This window comes from Antechinus flavipes, chromosome 3 (assembly GCF_016432865.1).
Source record: "Antechinus flavipes isolate AdamAnt ecotype Samford, QLD, Australia chromosome 3, AdamAnt_v2, whole genome shotgun sequence".
NCBI classification, from domain to species: Eukaryota; Metazoa; Chordata; class Mammalia; order Dasyuromorphia; family Dasyuridae; genus Antechinus; species Antechinus flavipes.
Window position 1 is genome coordinate 43,602,682 of NC_067400.1, and position 20,925 is coordinate 43,623,606.

Sequence of the window (20,925 nt, forward strand, 5' to 3'; positions counted from 1 at the left end):
GACTCTGGCCCTTGGTTGGAACTCCAGTAGACTGTTGCTAGCTCCAGCCTCATAAAATAGCCCTTATCTTGAGGTCCTTTCCTTATTAGGTACAGACCTTAAACCAACAATGGGGTTGAATCCAAGACCACACACACACACACACACACACACACACACACACACACATATACACACGTGCACATGTTGGTTGGGTGGATGGCTCCATATTAGGAAAACAGATAATTTATTAAAAATAGAAGCTTTAAACCACATAATTATGTAAATAGAAACAGAAAGCAATCTTTAACAAAACACAACACTCTGGAATATTATTCTATTAAAATAAGCTGATGTTAGGAGAACCTAGAAAAATTTACACAAATCTGATGCTGAGCAAAACAAGCAGAATCAGGAAGACATTGAACACACAATAACAGCAAGAATTTATGATGATCAACTATGAAAGACTTGGTTCATCTCAGTGGTTCAGCGATCCAAGGCAATCCCAATAGACTTTGGATAGAAAATGTCATCTGAATCCAGAAAAAGAACCATGGAGATTGAATATAAATCAACACATGCTATGTTCACTTTTCTGTCTTCTATGGTTTATCCCTTATTTTTCCTTCCCAATGTGATTCATAAAGCAATGTATATTAAAAATAAAATTTAAAAAATAAGGAAAAAAACCAAAACCCCCACAACTCTTTTATACAGAGCAGAATGACTAAAGTATCTAAAAATAAAAGCTAAGATTATAGTCAGTTTGAAAACTTTTCCTCCAATAAATGTAAAAATAATGATTTTCTCTTTCCCTTTTATTATTTGACATAGTCCTAGAAATGCTGATAGCAATAAGACAATAGAATCAATGATATAAATGTAGGTCAAAAATTGCAATAGAATTATTTGTTGAAACATTCTAGAAAATCAAATTTATGATAGTTTCACTAAGGCAGTAGGTCACAAAATCTACAAATATTTGATAAAATCTGGAAAAAATAAGAACTCAAAATAATTCAAAGTAAAATATCGAACTCAATTTACCAGGGCAAATGACCTTTATAAATAGAAACAATTGGAAATTATCCTTTAAGGAATAATTCAAATACCTGGAAGAATATTTAGTGTTTGTGGTTGGCCCTTACCAATGCAATTTACAGATTGCTGCTAAATTTACTTACAGATTGATATTCTTCATATATTGGTAATGGGAAACAAACATAAGAAACATCCTTAAAAATTTTTGCACAAACAAAATCAGTGCAATTAAGATACAGAAGCAATCAACTAGGAAGAAATCTTTGCAGTGATTATCTGGTATGGGTTTTATATCCAAAAAAAAAAAATGAACCAACAAAATACTTAAGACCAAAAGCTATTTCTTAACAGGTGATTTAAGAGGCATGAGCACTCAACATTTCTCAAATTGGAAACTACTGGAAACTATTAAATAGAACTGTAAAGTGATCCAAATCAAAATTACTGGGAAGTTTCACCTCAACTGGCAAATTGGGCAAGATGACAAAAGATGGTAAGATTGATCTTAAGAGGGATTTTGGAGAGATAAGTACATTTATAAAGTATACTATACATGATGTTAGATAATGCTATTAACATTATAGATATTATAAAGTATTCTCAAAAACAATTTGAAATGTTGCTAAGAAAGTGACTAAAAAGTCCTTGCCATTTGACCCATAGGCCACAAAGTAGGTACATGCCCTATGGTATTCAATGATGAAAAGGTTACATATACACAGGATTTGAACTTTAATGTGTGAAGTTCTAGGCTTTGCTTGCTCTTATGTTCTTAAGTCCTTGTTTTCTTTGGACATGCGACATTCAAGGATTTCAGGAGCTGTTCAGGCCAGGAACCTGCAAGCTCAAGTGTGTCCAGGCAGTCTGATCTAGTACAAAGTCTAATAGCTGTCCTCCAATCAGCTTTGCAAATTTCTGATCCCAGTCTGAGGCGAGGTAACAGAATTGTGACTCTGGCTCTTGGTTGGAACTCCAGTAGACTGTTGCTAGCTCCAGCCTCATAAAATAGCCCTTATCCTGAGGTCCCTTCCTTATTAGGTGCAGACCTTAAACCAACAATGGGGTTGAATCCAAGACCCCATTCCAGGGCCAGAACCCATCAATTTCTGCTTATTTAGCACACAGCTCTACCTTTGTGCTCATTGCTTGCCCAGTCCTCCAACCTCACTACAACTTGTCTTCTCAATCATCAGTCAGTGATTAATCTGGGATAATGAGCAATAGAACCAACATTTGATTCTTATTCCTTTGCATATGATCAATCCCTTCCAGATTTAGCTTAAAACTCACCACTTTCAAGAAGCCTTTCCTTCTTTTCTTTTCTTCCTCCAACCCAAGTACCAACCCTCTGAGATTCTCTCCCATATATAGTGTATCTATCCTGCTCAGACATAACTCATACTGTTTGTCCAATCAGAATAGGAGTTTCTTGAGCTTAAAGGGCAGTTTTCCCCCCTTTTTATCCTCACCCTGCTACATTGTAAACACTTCATGGTTGTTGATTGATGCTAAGATTTGCAAAATTCTTTCCACAAATTAATCTGATTCTAAGCACAATTCTGTTTTATAATCTTCATTTTATATATGAAGAAACTGAGCCTGGAAGAAATAGTAACTTACCCAGATACATCCAATCAGAAACAGAACTTAAAACTCAAGTCTTCCCACTCCAAGCCAGCACTCTATACACTATGCCTCCCAGAGTCTAGGTGGGGCAGTATGCATGCACACAACTACAATTCTGAAAGACCCTAATACAAAACTTAATTCATAGTTATCAAATCAAGGAAGACCTTCAAAATGTCGAAAGAGCTCCAGATAGGTGCATTTTAGGAAAAGGTGGAGAAGAATCACAATGGATTGGCAGGTGCTGAGAGGTTGTTGCCATCTACATCATTAGACAAACTCAGAAGCCATGAGATCCCAGATTTGCCCCTCTGGCCACTAATATTACTTTTATGATAACATTCCTGTAACATTTCAAACCTTTGATGGTCATTTGCTGCACAAATACATATTGCTTTCCACAAAATATGCTCATATATCAGGAACAATACAAACTTAAATGCCTCTTACTGGCTCCTGAGCTTCAAGACTCAATATATACTTTGTGAGGCAAGTTTCAATTCAGTTTGCTTTTTTAAATTTTATTTTATTTTTTTTTCTGAGGCAATTGGATTTAAGTAAGTTGTCCAGGGTCATACAGCCAGAAAGTGTTAGAGGCCAGATTTGAGCTCAGGTATTCCTGATTTCAAGGCTGATGCTCTATCCACTGCACCAACTAGCTGCCCTAAATTTAAATTTACTTTTAATACACATTGCTTTATGAATCATGATGGGAGAGAAAAATCAGAGCAAAAGGGAAAAACCATGAGAGAGGAAAAAAACCAGAAAAAAAGAAGTGAACATAGCATGTGTTGCTTTCCATTCAGTTTCCTTAGTTCCTTTTCTGAATGCAGATGGTGTTTTCTGTCCGAAGTCTATTGGGATTGCATTGGATCAATTCAATTTAATAAGTTATTTGACGTTCAAGTAAATCTCTCTCTGGTTTGTGTTCAAAGGCTTGAGGCTCTTCCCCAATCTCCATCCACTTCACTATAATCCCCGTTCACTCACTTCCTTATTCTCTCTCTCTCTCTCTCTCTCTCTCTCTCTCTCTCTCTCTCTCTCATAAGCACATAGTGACATAACTCGGACTAGTAGTGATTTAACAACATGAATCAACATGAGGAATTATACATGTCCATAAATCCTAGAAATAGTCCAAAAGGAATCTATTGTCCATTAGTTCATGGGCTGGGAATCCAATAATTCCTGCAAGTTTTGAAGTCCTACAATAGTCTCATCAACAATTTTTCATCTCAAGGATTCCTTGTCTCTGTCTCTTTGTCTGTTTGTCTGTCTCTCTCTCTGTGTCTCTCTGTCTCTGTCTTTGTCTCTCTCTCTCTCTCTCTCTCTCTCTCTCTCTCTCTCTCTCTCTCTCTCTCTTTTCTCAATTTCAAATGTTGCAGTCCTCCCCCGAATCCCCTCTTCAGTTCTCAGAAATCAATCATGAAGTACTCAGCAAGGCGCTGAGCTGAGGCATAGGAATAAATGGAAGGGTAAAACATGTTTCTGTCCTCAGTTATTAGTCTGATTAGCCACACTAACTTAACCCAACACAGTGCTGTCATTTTGGTGCCCTTCTAGAACGAAGGACACCAATCAACCAACCAACCCTCAGTGAGTTTATCTTGGAAATTAAAGATTCAACTGAATCCCGTTAGCATCGGAAGGGGCTGGGCTTGGACCGGCTTCTCGAAGGTGACAGCTTGAACTACGCTTTAAGGGAGGAAGATCCCCTTTTCTCGGTCTTCTCTAGTTCTATTTAGCTACCCTGATCCCATTTTCATGGGCTGGCGCCAGCCCTCCGGGAAGTTCCAGTTACCCTGTCAGTCCAACCGCGGGTCTCCCGCCGATTCACCAGCCGTTTGTTTTTCCCATCCCGTATCCCCGCGAGCCCAGTTCAGTGAGGCAGGCCCCATAACTGCTGCCAAGGCCCCTTGATCTGGCTTCTTGGTTGTCACTCTGTGCGGGCAAAGACACTGCACCCCGGTTCCGAGGAGACAGCACAAACGGAGGTAAGTAGAAAGTAACACCTTGTAATCTGTGCGTGTAAGGGACGGGGCGGGGCTGGTAACAGGGCGGAGGGTTCTTGCGGGAGGCTCCTGGGAGTGAGCGTTCTGCCCTTCTCCCCAAGCGGGGCCACCTCCAAACGGACTGGCAGCTGCGGCACACGGTGCTTGTGGCTACAGCGACTGGTGGACTGGGGTTTCTGAGCGCCCAAGATCGCGGGGTTATAAAGGGAGCGAACCGCTTCAGAGTGAGATGCATTTAGCAAAGTCTGCAAACTCCGCTTGCTGGAGCCGGGGGCAGGACCCCCGCCTCGTCCGCTGGCGAGCACCCAGAGAGAACGGGAACCCTTCGGATAAAGGTAGTGCGCTCCCGCCTGGGCGATATCGAGGCTTGGATTTGTAAATAACAACAACGACAAAATTTGGGGCAAAAAGCGCGGTTTCTTTCTCGGGTTTCTCAAGCCGCGACTCTTCCTCAGAAGCAGGTGTCCCCTTCTTTGTAACTGAGACTTCTCCCCGCAGCTGGCGCTTGGGAGGCGGGGGAGCTTTCCTTCTGGGGACTCCCAGAAAGGAACGCCCAAGTCTCCCGCACATTCTGGGACTCCGCCTGAGGTACCATCCAGCCCGACAGTTAAGTGTCTGCTTTGTGCGGGGAGCAACAGGGTGGGAGGGGAGAGAGAAAAGGGACGAGTATTAAATGCCCGTGCTGCACGAAAAGATTTTATTTCATCCTCATCACAACGCTGGGAAGTAGGCCTTCCTTCCCTCCTTCTCTCCCTCCCTTCCTCCCTTCCTTCCTTCCTCCCTTCCTTCCTTCCTTGCTCCCTCCCCCCCTTCCATCCTAGCTCCTCCAATAAACTACCCTCTCTATCATTTCCACTTTTTCATTTATTTTTAATCTTTCCCTGTCTATTGTCTACAAAAGTATCCATATCTTCCTCATCCTCAAACAAACCTTACTTGATCCTTCCATCTTTATATACCATTCTAAAGCTAAAAGGAGCATCACTTACATAAACTGTATTATACATTATCCCAAATTCATATCCCAATTATGTGGCTGAATCAGGGGATGTCTTGTCAGACATTGCTCTCAAGATTTCTGGTCCAGACAAAATCCAGACCTCCAAGGCTCTAGACTTCAAAGCTCTGTCTCTTGAGCCCTCTTCCCTCTTTATTGGATCCATACTGCTGAATGCTTTCAGCTCTAATGCAAAGTTATGAATTTGTCATTCCCCATCCCCATTTTCTTCCCCCATGTTACTTACTCATCCCTCTGTGCCTCTGTATCACTTTTCCACAACTGCCTTTATGGACTGCTTGCTCCTATATCTTTTGTGTTTAAGTGTGATTGCCACCTAATTTCTCATTGTCCCCTCATGGGCTTTCCTTTGGTATCCAAAGAACTGGGGGTACTCATGCCCATTTTATAATTTAATCAACAATCAAAATCACAAGGCAAAATTTTAAAAAAGAAAGATAGACAAGGTGCTTCTTTCTGCTTTCATGGTCTCTATATTTTGAAAGTTTTTCATGTCATGTGGTTTGGATATTACAAATATTCATTAAGATGATACCTACTAAAACACTGGTTGCAGATTTTTAGGGAGCATAGTCAAGCCCAAATAGTTGTGGATGACAGGTTTTTTTCTCTCTGTACTAATGGTCCAGTTCTGTTGTATTTAACTGCTGAATTCTCAGCAGTTTTTGTAGTACAGGGAATTGTTATCTATAGAGATTGTCTGGTTGAATTCTAGCCACCCGATCATGCCTTTCCTTTTTTTTTTTTTTTTTTTTTTTTTTGTTTGTTTGTTTGTTTGTTTTTGGTGTGTGTGCTGTTTTTTTTTTTTCTCCACAGTGGACAAATACTTGAACCAAAGGCAGATCCAAAGTCATGTTTTTTCCAGCTGCATTCTTCAGTTCCAGAGGCACAATTATTGCCCGAATAATAAAAGAAGCTACTAGTTTCAGTGGTCAAGTGACCACTCAGTAAGTAATCAACTATATGGGCATTCCAGGGCAACGAAGAGTCTATGAATGCTGTGGGGAACCTTTCCTGTGTCCGAGAAGTGGCAGCATCTCCAGGGCAAGGTTTGCAGACCCTTTAGAATCTCGTCTCCATTTTCCCCAGCCCTCAGGACTGCATTAGAAAAGGAACCCATTCACAAGCTCTGGCCTAGCCCTGTCAAGTCAAGGGGCTGGTCTATGGAGGCTGCTTTTTTGCTAGCTAAGAGGCATCTGTCTATCATTCAGTACGATGTGTTCTACAAACTGTACTCATTGCCTGGGGGCGACGCTCCTGCATATGGCTATCTTAAGTATGATACTTAATATTCTCCTCTTCTTCCCTGCAATGCAACGAGTATCAATTGACAAAATACCTAATGAGGCCTGGAGGTTTGGAGGACTTTTGGGAAGTGGGGTCATGGTGAGTAAATGAATCAAAAATTCCAACGTGACCAACTCATGGTTCATTTTTCCCCTTTCAGAAGCATTGGACTGGCTCCTGCCCTTTCGTTTTCATCAGTACTTAGACACTTGGGGGCTGTGAGTTGATTTGAGGATATGTTTACTTCCTGCTTCCTGAGTCTGGCTCTCTGCTGATGCCTTTACTCATTTACACTGTTTTTACCTTGTAGGAGTTGTCACTTCCTTATGACTATGAGCTTCTTGAGTGGTCAAACACTGTATTTTTGCTTTTTTGTGTGTGTCTCTAAGAGCTCAGTACTTGGTGTATAATAAGTGCTTAATAAATCAATGCTTGTTGACTAACTGCCTGACTGCCACTAAAATGCTGGTGACTTTATTGTCTTTTTGTGTTCTTTATAAGGATTTAATATAAACAAAGTGCTCTCTGGCTTCCTAAATCATTCAAGTAAAATCTCTTGCTTATTTACCACTTTGGCCAAATGGGCTGTTAGCTGTTTCCCAATATTCTGATTACAGACGATGCTATTTCCCCCCCATAAAAGCACCAAAGAAATCATATACTCACATAGTATGTATCCCTTCTGAAAAAATGCTCTATCAGTTATATCCAAAACTATAAATAGGAAGGGAATGGAAGCTTTTCCCAAAGTACCAAGTTTAAACACTCTTGTCTTTCAGCAACAGATATGAGTGAGTTTAGCACCTCATTAGCTAAAAGAATTGGAGAAAGAGCTATCAAATGGCCTGTGTCCTTTCTACCATTAACTGGGTTGGAAGCCTTCTCAGTTGGCCCCAGATTAAAAAGTTGACACGAGTGTCATTTGTCCTAGGCACGGACTGTGCTATCCAGGTGTAAATAATTCCAATAATAATAGCTAATAGCAGATAACTTCATTATAATTTTTTTAATTAAAGCTTTTATTTACAAAACATTTGCACGGGTAATTTTTCAACATTAAATCTTGCAAAACATTCTGTTCCCCCCACCCCCTCCCCTAGATGACAGGTAATCCAATACATGCTAAATATGTGAAAATATATGTTAAATCCAATATATGTATACATATTTATACAGTTATCTTGATGCACAAGAACAAGTGTTTAATCAGATTCAATGACCATTTCAAGATCAAAAGAAAGCATACCGCCCATGACATTTCACCTGCCAATGTTCTTTATGTCCATCTGTTCTGTACTTCCAACCTCACTAGAAAGTAGTCCGTTTACAGAGATTGCTGTCAGTTTGGAGGACTCTAGAACTCTTCCACCATTGCCTAAACTCACTATTTGTTCCTTCTTCCTTCTCTTAACAGATATTTTTCCCTGCTACTCTATACTTAAGGATGAAAAAACTTGACTGCTATGGATGTGTTATCAATATACTTTGTGTGAAGTCACTTTCAGTAAGTGAATAAGGAAAGAACTGACAACACTCAGAAGTGTCACTGGCCTAAGGCAGATCAGCAAAATAATCCCAGATTCTCACTTTGGAGGTTTATACTCTTGTTGGAATTGGACCAGTTGAATTAAGAAGGCAGCCTGGGGGATGTGGAAAGGAAGAGGAAAAGGAGACACCTTTGGAAGCCAGTGACCCCCCCCCCAAAAAAAAAATTAACTCCTGAAGCTTTTTCACATGATAAGTTGTTAGCATTGGCATATAACTTATATACATACATATATATATATGTGTGTGTGTGTGTGTGTGTGTGTGTGTGTGTGTGTGTGTGTGTCTATATAAAAACATGGAAGTTTTCAAAGCACTTTTTGGATATTCGATCACTTATGCCTGACAGCAGTTCTGGGAAGTAAGGGTAGCTGGATGATTCAGTGGAGAGAATACTGGCTTTGAAATCAGGAGGATCCGAATTCAAATGTGGCTTCAGACACTTAATACTTACTAGCTGTGTGATCCTAAGCAGGTCACTCCAATTGTCTCACCAACAAAAATAAAAAAGCCCCCTCAATTCTGAGTAGGTAGTGGGACTGGTAATATTATGTTCATTTTATAGATGAGAAAATTGATGCTTGTAGAGATAATGCAGAATATATAATTTCTGAGACTCAATTTCTACCTGTAAAATGGAGATAGTAATATTTTCCTTAGGGTGGCACAATTAGATAGACAGCTAGGTTGGAATCAGGAAGACTCATCTCCCAAGTTCAAATCTAACCTTAGATACTTACTAGTTGTATGACCTTGAACTAGTCACTTAACGCTCTGTGCCTCAGTTTCCTCATCTGTAAAATGAGTTGGAAAAGGAAATGGCTAAGCACTTCAGTATCTTTGCCAAGAAAACCACAAATGGGGTCATGAAGAGTTGGATATGACTAAAATGACTCAAAAACTATTTACACTATTGACTTCATGTGGTTGCTGGGAGGAAAGCATCTTGCAAACCTTAAAGTAAACTAATCACTCACATGAAAATCACTGGGATCATCGATTTTATCAGAATAGACCTTTACCTGCCAATGATTTTTGTGAAGTTATTCTCAAAGGGGTGAAGAATAATTTATTTTTCTTCCTTTTTCAGAGTGGGAATGCTGCATTATTTTCTTGTGTTGGAATCCTAGGATCATCATATGGATTATTTGTGGCATTGTTTGCTATTTATAAGGGTCCCAAATGTTTTGTAGGAGGTGACAAATGGGAATATCCCTTCCATAAAGGGTAAGGACAGGCAATATTTATATATGCACTCTTAATACAAGGACTATTTTGGGGGGCATTGTACTGGGCAATTTCTGCTTTTTCTCCCCATAGAGATAAGGAAATCAATGTAAACAAGGTTCAAATGAGTTGCTTGGAATCCCACAGTTAGTGTTCAAATCCAGCCTCAGATATTTGCTAGCTGTGTGATTCTGGGCAAGTTACTTTGCACTGTTTTTTTTTTTTTTTTTCAATTTTCTCATTTGTAAAATGATTCATCTATTTTATTTTTTAAACTGTAAAACCAGCTCTTAGTTTTATTTTTATTCAATTTTTTTTCTTATTTATTAATCTCCTTTGATTTTCAGGATTTCCAATTTGGTGTGTAAAAGGAGGTTTTTAATTAGTTCCTTTTTAAATTTTAGTTGTATGCCCAATTCATTGATTTATTCTTTGTATTATTGATGTGTTTAGGGATACAAAAGGTTTCCTAAATACTTCTTTGGTTATATCCCAGAAATTTTGGAATGTTGTTTCATTTGTTGTCTTTAATGAAATTATTGTTTCTATGATTCAGTCTTTGACCCATTCATTAGTATTAGACTAATTAGTAATTAGATTAATGTAATTAATTAGATTAATAATTTCAAATTGTTTTTAAATGTTTCCATGGTTATTTATTGAAAGTAATTTTTATTGCATAATGATCTGAAAATGATGCATAATATTTCTGCATTTGATTGTAGGCTTTTATGCCTTAACACATGCCAGGTTTTGTGAAAGTACCATGCATGAAGAGAAAAAGACATTTTCCTATTTATTCTCATCCAATTTTCTCTAGAAGTGTAGCATGTCTCACTTTTCTTAAATTCTATTCATCTTCTTAATTTCTTATTTATTTTCTTATATTCATTTAGCTCTGAGACAGGAAAGTTGGAGTATTCTACTAATACACTTTTACGATCTCCTGCAAGTCATTTAACTCTTTAAGAATAGGGGTGCTATATCATTTGATGCATATATGTTTAGTATAGATATTACTTTGTCTACAATATCTTTTAATATAACAAGTTTCATTGTTTATCTATTCTAATTAGCTCCATTTTTGCTTTTGCTTTTTTGATATTATTTCTTTATTATTTCAATAGTATTTTATTTTTCCAAATAAATGTAAAAATTAGTTTTCAAAATTCACTTTTGCAAAATATTGTGTTCCAAATTTTTGTCCTTCCCTCTCCCCTTCCCCAAGATGATAAGCAATACAATATAGGTTAAACATGTGCAGTTCTTCTAAACATATTTTCTTATATGTTATGCTGATCAAAAGAAAAATCAGGTCAAAAGAGAAAAAACACAAGAAGGCAAAATACCATGCAAACTAACAATAACAACAAAAAAATGATAATACTCTGCTTTGATCCACATTTAGTCTCTCTAATTCACTCTCTGGATGCAGATGGTACTTTCCATCACAAGTCTCTTGTGACCTCATTGTTGAAAAGAGTCAAGTCTATCACAGTTGATCATCACATAATCTTGTAGTTACTATGTATCATGTTTTCTTGGTTCTGTTCACTTCACTCAGCATTAGTTCATGTCAGTCTTTCCAGACTTTTCTGAAATCAGCCTGCTCATCATTTCTTATATAACAATAATGTTGGAATCCTTACAAAGTGTTGTCATTAGAATTGATAGAGACAATAATTATCTAATTTAGCATGGTTCAGTATGATTGATCTGATCCTACAAGGAAATGTTATGGGCCAGAACTTGAAACAAGGTACTAAGTGGAATTGAGAAGACAATGTTTAAATCTAGTTTAGAATTGATTTAATCCTATAACAAATAATGATTTCCCAGTGATATAATGATTGGTGTGTACTCAGTGTACAACATATAAGCAAGAAGCTCTTAGGGCCAGGGACAGAAACCTACTCTCGGAGGCGGAGACAGTGTCATTCCATATTCCACCTTTGTGATGGCTGGAGACATTCGGAGGGAGCTAGGGGCTGAAGCTGAAGACTCTGAAGGCTACAATAAAGGACTGAATTTTAACTCCTGGCTCTATTTGGGGTGATTATTAATAGGAACCAAAATTAAGGCTGCCTCCAGAAAACCTCCCCAAGAAACCTGCTCCCAGAGAGAACCATTATATTATACAAAAGAAGAAGAACACATTTTGGCGCCCAACGTGAGGTGCCAAAATGTGATGTTCTTTTGTATAATATAATGGTTTCTGAAGGGGCTCATAATCCATTATCTTCATACACTATAACTTAATTCAGCCATTTCCCCCAACTGATGGACATCCACTCAATTTCCAGTTCCTTATAACTACAAAAAGGGCTGCCACAAACATTTTTTTCACACGTGAGTCCTTTTCCCTATTTTTGTGATCTTTTTGGGAAACAGACCCACCAGTGACACACTGTTGGATTAAAGGGTATGCACAATTTTATAGATCTTTGGAAATTGTTCCAAAGTGGTCTCCAGAATGGCTGAACCAATTCACAACTCTTCAACAATTCATTTATCATATTTTCCTGTCATTTTAGCCAAACTGAGAGGTATAAAGTAGTACCTCAGAAGTGTCTTTAATTTGCATTTCTCTTATCAATAGTGATTTAGAGCATTTTTTCATATGCCTGGAAATGGCTTTAATTTCTTCATCTGAAAACTGTTCATATCCTTTCATTGTTGCTTTTGCTTTGTCTGAGATTGCTGTCCTGCCTTTTTAACTTCAACTGAAGTTTAATAGATTCTACTCTAGCATCTTATTTTAACTCTGTGTGTGTCTCTCAGTTTCAAGTATGCTTTTTGTAAATTAACATATTGTTGGTTTTGGTTTCTAATCCATTCTGTTGTTTGCTTCCATTTTGAGGATGAATTCCTCCCTCTCTATGTCTCAGACTCATGTTTATCCAATACTAATATTCTATAAACTTCTTAAAGGAAGTAACTATGTCACTTTTTACCTCTGTGTTCTCAGTGCCAGAATAATTTCTTCTACAAAATTGAAAATAAATGTATGCTGAATAAATAAAAGAATGAATTACTTTACTTTACATTACTAAATTACATTATTAAATTACAAATGAAATTTGGTAAAGATATGTTGAAACAAATTCCTTCTGAGCAAGACAACATTTTATTAACAGCAATGTTGCCTGCCAAGAGAATGAATCTATGTCTGCTTCCTAGTTAAAGAACCTAGCTGAACTCCCCTTTTATAGTTTTTTTGGGAATACACAACAAAGAACAGGACTTCATACTGGGTTTGTAGCCTCATGGCAGTAAGGACATGACTGCTTTTGGAGCTTATGTGTGGAGAACAATATGATTAATTGGAAATTGGGAAAGAGGGGCTAGCAAAAGCCTCCTTCCCTTCCCATGAGTAAGAACATTTCATTGTTTGAGTTTACCTGCAAGGTCACAGATAAAGGAACCAACTTTTTTGGATAATAAATCAGTCATCCTCGAAGGATTCCTTGGTAGTGTAAAGATACTGGATTACCCTCTCTAGTGCCCACTTGTATCCTCCAAGGATAACAGATTTCTTTCAGAAAGATCAGAACAGTGATGAGCAAAACTAGGTTTTTAAACTTATTTTTACAATACAGCTGAATTTCTGAACTAAGTTCAGAGGCAGAGAACCATTACTTAGTAACAGGAAAAACTTAATTGTAAATAAGTCAATAAAAATGATACCGAATCAATTTAGTCTTCTCAGTTACTTTCTCCTTTCTCACTTAGGAACTATCTAGTCGATTTGAACTATTGGAAAGACTGCATAAGTCCCCCTCATATTATACCCTGGCACTTGACTATTTGCATCGTTCAGGTGCTAGTAAGTAGTGCTCAGTTGGCAATATGCACCTGTGGGCTGATGTTTGCTCTCTTAGGAACACTTTTTAAGTCAGAAAAGTGCCCATGGTCACACAAGGGTAAGTGAATCATTTTGCCATTTTCACATTATGTTTCCACCTTCTGATTAAACTCAGAAGAGTGGGACTGGTTGGTCACTAGAATAAAATAGCTTTTTGCATCTTCCTAGCATAGAACTAGACCAGGACCCAAAGCTCAATCAGTCTTATTGACGCCAATTTACTTATAGAGTAAGAATATGTAACCAGTTATAATCTTTGGTCAGCATTAAAAGCACTTTTGATAAAATAAGCTGACCAAATATTTCAGCGCTTTATGTAGCTCTTTGTGGTCATATGTACAAAATATGATTAAATACGTATATGGGGTAAATGATTCCAAAGTTAGTAGTATTAGTTTAAATTGATCTTTTTTGTTTTCATTGATATTTTGTTTCTAAGTCTAGCCTTAATCAATGAATGGGTGTTGCCTCAAAGTGAGATGTTAATAGCTTAAGAAGGCCAAAATCTCTCACTGTATACAGGGTCATTGCCAATCATCCTGATCTATATCTTGCCATTGGATTGGAGGAGAAAGTGAGACTGGTGACTTTGCACAGTCCACCTTCACTTAAATCCAATTCACTTTACATGGCATGGAATCACTTCCCAGATGTTATGGTCCTCTTGAAAAACAAAGGATAGACAACAATGGCATTGGACTTGAAATGAGGAAGACTTCATGAGTACAAATCTGGCCTCAAATATTTCCTAGGTGTGTGATTCTGGGCAAGTCACTTAATCCTATTTACCTCAGTTTTCTCATCTGTAAAATGAGCTGGAGAAAGAAATGGCAAACCATTTCAGTATCTTTGCCAAGAAAACCCCAATATAGGGTCATGAAGAGTTGGACATGACTGAAATAACTGAACAGCAGCAACAATACCCTTAGCACTTCTTAAACTTTTTTCACTTGTGACACCTTTTCAACTGAAAAATTTTTAAATGACCCTAAGTATATAGGTAGATATAATAGGCATACAAATCAAACATTTACTGATAATAAATCATAATTTCATGACCATCACATTGAGTTACATGTCCCAAAGTTAAGAAGCTTTGTTATATGCCATAATTTGGCCTTCTCCAATAATGGGCAGCCACTTAGTTTACAGTTTGGAGCTCCAAACTGTAGTTTGTAGTCTCTTAGTACAAAGAGATGTGAAAGAAATGGTTTGTACATATTGATACTTTGACTTTTTCTTTGATTGTTTAGATTAGATAGTTTAGTAATTCATTGTGATATAATTTGAAGAATGAAAATATTCATCCCCAACAAGATTTTTGCTAGAAATGATCCTTTTGAAAGCATGAGAATATTGGACTGTATCAGTTTCTGTGTTCCCTTAACATTTATTAATTTTATCAGAAAGTGACTTGATGATAGAAAATCATACTATCAAGCCTTGAAATGCTCACACATTCAGTATGTATGAACCCTGGTACCATGCTTTGGTGGGAACTGAATTAGATTTTTCTTTCAAGTTTCTCTCAACCACAAATCTGGTTGAAAATACCATTGAGATCAAAATGAGAATTTTTTTTTAAAGAAATCTAAAAGTTCTGTATTAAGATTTAGTCTTATTTATTTGATATCACCAGTTTATTGCTTCCAACCAGTTCCACGGGGAGAGGGCTTGCTACCATGATGCTCAAGAAATCCAGTTAATTCCTGTTATGAAGTATTGTAATATAGCAGATAGCGAGCCTGCTGTGAGGCCATGAAGACATGAGTTTAAGATTTTCCTGACATCTTAGCTATGTGACCAAAGGATAAATCACTTAAGTTCCTAATACCTCCCTTCCCCTTCCCTTCCCTCCTCCCAAAATTTGTAAAGGCTATTCAGATGCAGAGGAATCACTGATGTGCATTTGCAGAGGGAGCTTACAAATAAAGAGTTCTCTATAGATTGAGTCAAAAGATAGTAGATAATAATCAATTTTTTGATGCTCAAATATTTTAGGGATAAAAAAAGGAGACATTATTATACCAGACACTGCACATTTACAATTATCTCACAACAGGTGATGTTATTAAACCCATTTTACAGTAAAGAGAGGTTAAGTGATTTGCATAGATTCACACAGCTAACAAGTGTCTTAGGCTATATTTGAATTTAAGTCTTCCTGACTTAAGACATGATGCACTACCACTAGAAGATAAGAAATAGAATCAAAATGAGCAATTCATTGGTTCATGTATAAGTGGACAAAAAAAGGAATGGTCATCCTAATAATTACTATTTAGTAGTTTAAACTGAAACTTCAGCTAAATTCAATGAATGATAAAACTTGTAAATAAATATAGCAATTTTGCAGTTGATTTTGTATGGTGGTAAGAGTAAATACATAAAAAGATTGAATAGCAATATAATATACTACTTTTTTCTTCCTTCTAGAGGCACAGACCAATCAAAACCTTGTGGTGGACTCTTCATAACATTCTACTATGCTCACAGAAGATCTAAGAATACTTCTTTTTCATCATCATTGGAAAATCCTGCTGCTTTCTCATCCATGCAACAACCTTTTTGGATTTCAACTCAAGTTAAAAATCACATGTTCAAAAAGGATCAATAAACTATTGTCCAAGAACAAGACATGAAACCATCTCTCTGGCTACTTTCCACATTTATACTTTTACTCAGAAGTTTGAGATCTCATTATTTTCTTTGCATTGTGTTGGGCCTTTTCAGTTTTACTGATCTTTTCTCTTAATTTCAATATAACGTAGCTGAGGTGAGGTTTGTCTTTCAGTAATTTAGTTGTGCCTGACTTTTCATTATCCCATGGTCCATAGCACACTAACCCTTTCCATTCTCCACTATTTCTTGAAGTCTATTCAAGTTCATATTCATAGTTTCCATGATACTCTATCCATTTCATCCTTTCCCATCTGCTTTTCCTTTTACCTTCAGTCTTTCCCAATTTCAGGGGCTTTTCCATTAAATCCTATCTTTTCCTTTTGTGGCCAAAATATTTTAAGATTTAGCTTCAGTATTATCCTGTCAGTAAATATTCTGAATTAACTTCTTTTAAAGTATTGACTAATTTGACTTCCTTGCCATTCAGAGGACTCTCAAAAATCTTCTCTAGCCTCATAATTCAAAAACATCAACTCTGTAGTACTCAGCTTTGCTTAGTTTCTCATCGTCATACACTGCTACTGGAAAAAACTGTAACTTTGACTATATGGACCTTTGTTGGCAAGATATCTCTGCTTTTTCGTATGCTGTCCAGATTTGCCACAGTGAAGGAAAAAATTACTTAATTTCATGGAAGCAATAGCTGTCTGCAGTGATCTTTGAGGTTAATATAAATCTGACACTATTTCAATTTCTTTTCTCTCTGTTTGAGAGTTGCTAGGATCTTAGTTTATTTCTTTTTTATGTTAAGCTTGAAAGCCTGATTTTACACATTTTTCTTTCACCCTGACTCCTTAATTCTTTTTCCATTTTTGCCACTAGAGTGATATCTGCATATCAGAGATTATTTCTCCCAGCAATCTTAATTCCAATTTTTGCTTTATCCAGCCTGCCATTTTGCATGATGTATTCTGTATATAAGTTAAATAAGGTGAATTACAGCCTTATTATACTACTATTCCAATCTTAAACCAACCAGCTGTTCCACGTTTGCTTCTTTTGTTTTTTGGTTGATTGAAATTCTGCTACCTCCACTACTCTTATTAGCAGTGCTTCCTAAGGTCCGCTTGACTTCATTCTCCAGGTTGTGAACCTCTAGGTCAGTGACCACATCAATGATAAGATTTTTGCTGAATAGTTCTTCCATATATTTTTGCTATCTCTTCTTAATCTCTTCTACTTTTGTTAAGTCCCTATCTTTTTGTCTTTTATCATGCTCATGTTTGCATGAAATGTTCTTAGTATCTAAAAATTTTTTTTGAAGAGATCTCCTTTTCTACCCTATTTTTCTTTCATACAAATAAGAAAACCTTATCTTTCCTTACTCTTCTCTTGAATTCTCCATTCAGGCAATAAAAAGAAATTTAAAAAAAAATTGATAACATATCTTTCACTTTTCCCCAGGAATGCTTCCTGAGCTCTTAAAGGAAGAAATATAATATGTACAAAAAGAAGCTCTTTTGGTGAAGTAATTTTGCCATTTCAGCTTTATATAATTATATTTATAATTAGATTGTCTCTTGAAGAATACATTTTTTAACTCTTTGCCTTAGAGATATGGACTAGGTATTATGTGTGGAAAGATAATAGGGAAACAAAAAAATTAATGTAGAATTCATGGAGGACATCCTGCTTTGTTGAAGGAAGCCTTGGGTTGGGAGACCAAAGACTAAATTTTGATGTTCCTCCAAGTAGTGAGTGATGGTCTCTACTTCATGAATCACAAGATGTTAGACCTAAGAGATCTCGGCATGTAATTGACCCTCGTGTCATTTTACAAAGTAAGGCCAGATTAATTAGTAGATTTGGCTTCTATGTCAAGAAGCTAGTTAAGTGACCAAGCAGGGATTTATCTCAGGGTGTCTTAATAGATCTGTAACTAGGAGTGAGTGAATGAAGATTTGCCCCAGAGTGCCAACATTTACAGAGCACTAACAATTCATACCGTATCAGGTAGAAAAAAATTAGCACCTCTGATGGGAAACTGAAAAGAGGAAGTTGCTTTTCTCTTTAACAGCAGTCAAATCCTAAGTGAGTTCTTGGTGTGGCTGCTAGCAGCAATCTCCCAGCTGCAGTTTCATAATGTGTTTGTCAGACTTGTTTTGTTTGTCCTCAAAAGGCAGGACCAGGATAAATGTGTAAAAATCAGAAAGAGAAAAAACTGAGGCTTAATTCAGAGAATTTTGCTGACCATTCCATCTATCCAAAAATGTAATGGCCTGTCTTGAGAGATGGTAGGTTTCTCCTTCATTGGAGATTTTTAAAAAAAAGGCTGACCACCTTTAGGGTGTATTATAGTGGAAATTTTAGCAGGGTAGGAATGAAAGTAGATGGCTGATGAGATGATGATTTCCAGTGCTCCCAAATTCCATGGTTGTATATTTTCAAAAGGTACTTTCCTCCTTGCATGAGTTCTGGTATTTTGAATTCTCCATCCTCATCAATCAGTCTCAAAAGCTCCTTGCCTCTATGTGCATTTTGAAAGATTTTCCCCTTGTGTTAGAATTGCTAGTGCCAGAATTGCCCTGGATTCTCCATTTCATTCTTCTTATTGAATAGACTACCTTCTTAATGAGCCTATATTTTAGTTTTTTGATGTCTGAAATGAAAGTTGAGGGCGGGAAGATGTACAAAAGGACTTCTAGATTCAAAGATTCTGTGAACTGAAAAACATTTAATCAAAATGATTTCTGAAACTGGAAGCTATAAAATATGCCTTCCTGCCCTGCTCCCCTCCCCCCCATAAATATGCTTAATTTTGTTCAGAAAACATATGGAGACAAAATGAGATCTTGAAATCCAAGGTCAGATTCTACTCTGGTCAAATCACCATTCCAATTCTCAAGTCCAGGATCATGTCTGATCTCATTAACAGTAAGAGCTCATATTCATTACAGAGCATTAAAGTTTCCAAAGCACTTTGCATATGTTATGTCAAAGCATTTTAAAATTCCCTTCTTAATGAGAAAATGGGCTCAATGAACTAAGTAATACAGGCTGAATAGCACATATGTGTTTGAGAGAGGCTAAAGACTCAAGATCCCTGAACTTTATGATCTTCAAAAACTCATCCTGTAAGATGAAGTCAACTCCATAACTCACATCTTTTCATTCCAGTTTCTGATCATCTCTCCCTGCTATATCAGGTATCCTCCTTATACCCTTTCTACCTTTTTATGTATTATCTTTTCCTGTTAGATTGTAAACTCCTTGATGGCAGGAAGTATTCCTAGTCCTCAGCATAGTAAGCACTTAATGTTTATTGACTCTGATCCATTGGATCATAGAATTTTGAATTAAAAGAGAAATCATTTTGTCCAATCCATGCATCATAAAAAATAAATCTATAAACCCTGAGAAGTTGTTTCCCAAGGTTGCATATATAACCAGTTGCAGTAGCCGTATTTGGTCCTAGTTCCCTTAACTCCAGGGGCAGTTAGGTAGCATAAGGGATAGAACACTAGGCTTCTTGAGTTCAAATCTAGCCTTAGACCTTATTAGATGTGTGATCTAGGCAAATCACTTAATCCTGTTTGCCTCAGTTTCCTCATCTGTAAAATAACTGGAAAAGGAAATTTTCTACCAAGAAAACCCTTAACTCCAAACCAAATGCCCTTTTCACTTAGCACAGTTTCTCTTCATTATAATAATCAGGTATTTGACAGTTTGAGCAGAATTCAGGTATTCATTGTCTGAAACCCAGATTAGAGTCAATAATCTGCAAAGTACCTTTCAAACTTTAAAACACCACAGGGATATTCTTATTCACTTGGATCCAAGAAAATAGAATTTGAAGTCATGGATAGAAATCACAGAGAAGCATATTTAGTTGAGGAAGGAGAAGCCAAGAGAGATAAGGCAATTTATGTGAAGTCACACAGCTAAATTAAAGGGTTAACACCAGAATAGGGAGCTGTCCACACAACATGGGGTTAGTCTTTCATATCCCCTGAGAAAATAAAGCACAAGTGGATTATTGACATTTCTCTTAACCTGGTGATGACCTAAGTAGTTTAAACTACTGAGCTTTCCTTCCATACTGGACATACAGGTGGGACTTGAAATACCTGGAGAATCATCAGATAATTGAACAAGCATTGTCTAGTGAGGGGAAGAGTAACTTATCACCATCAATAACAGATTTTTATGGAACTGTATAGAGCACTGGGCTAGGTGATCAGATAGAAAGTAAAATATATAAGACATAGTCCCTGTCCTCAAGGGATTTACAATTTAGTTGGGATGATCCGGTGTATATACAGACAGTGCTTTTTAATTCAAATAGAAGTAGATGCCTGCAGGCTGCATACTGTAGAAAATCCCAAATTAACATCATATTTTTAAAAAATTAAACAGTTCCCAATTATATTTTAATCTGGTTCAGGATATTCTCAGTAGTTCTGCATTTTGCTTGAGGCTCTTTGGCACCTCTGCAATAGAAAAGATAAAAGGGGCTAATATTTGCTGAGAGATAAATCAAGGCTATACCCTCTCAGGGTAGCAGGAGTTCAGAGAAATCATGGCTTCCTATTTGATTAGAATTCTTTGATCTAAATCATGTGAATGGGGTTGGAAAGAATAATCACTTTGGGAGGTGTGACTATGTCATAGTCACAGAAAGTGAGAGCTGAAAGAGAAGT

At 37.1% G+C, this 20,925-nt stretch overlaps 1 protein-coding gene across 4 annotated transcripts; it reads left to right on the forward strand.

Moving 5' to 3' along the window:
• The first annotated feature begins 4,254 nt into the window (after positions 1 to 4,254).
• On the forward strand, positions 4,255 to 16,247 carry LOC127552957 (transmembrane 4 L6 family member 4-like). 4 transcript variants are annotated; one of them, XM_051983293.1, is made up of 6 exons: positions 4,260 to 4,643; positions 6,496 to 7,065; positions 8,381 to 8,470; positions 9,602 to 9,738; positions 13,471 to 13,661; positions 16,040 to 16,247. In XM_051983293.1, the coding sequence occupies exons 2-6, from the start codon at positions 6,895 to 6,897 to the stop codon at positions 16,078 to 16,080; spliced, it is 630 nt and encodes a 209-aa protein (XP_051839253.1). In that variant the 5' UTR covers positions 4,260 to 4,643; positions 6,496 to 6,894; the 3' UTR covers positions 16,081 to 16,247. The 4 variants fall into 4 exon arrangements, with proteins under 4 accessions (XP_051839256.1, XP_051839253.1, XP_051839257.1 ...); XM_051983297.1 differs by having other exon boundaries at positions 4,262 to 4,643; positions 6,496 to 6,728; XM_051983295.1 differs by lacking the exon at positions 4,260 to 4,643 and adding an exon at positions 4,810 to 4,996.
• The last annotated feature ends 4,678 nt before the right edge of the window (positions 16,248 to 20,925 follow it).

Coding starts and splice junctions, on each gene's coding strand:
- LOC127552957 (XM_051983293.1), top strand. CDS start 6,895: ATGTGTTCTACAAACTGTACTCATTGCCTGGGGGCGACGCTCCTGCAT. Junction 7,066..8,380: donor TTTTGGGAAGTGGGGTCATG/GTGAGTAAATGA, acceptor TTCTCTTAACAG/ATATTTTTCCCTGCTACTCT. Junction 8,471..9,601: donor TTTGTGTGAAGTCACTTTCA/GTAAGTGAATAA, acceptor TTCCTTTTTCAG/AGTGGGAATGCTGCATTATT.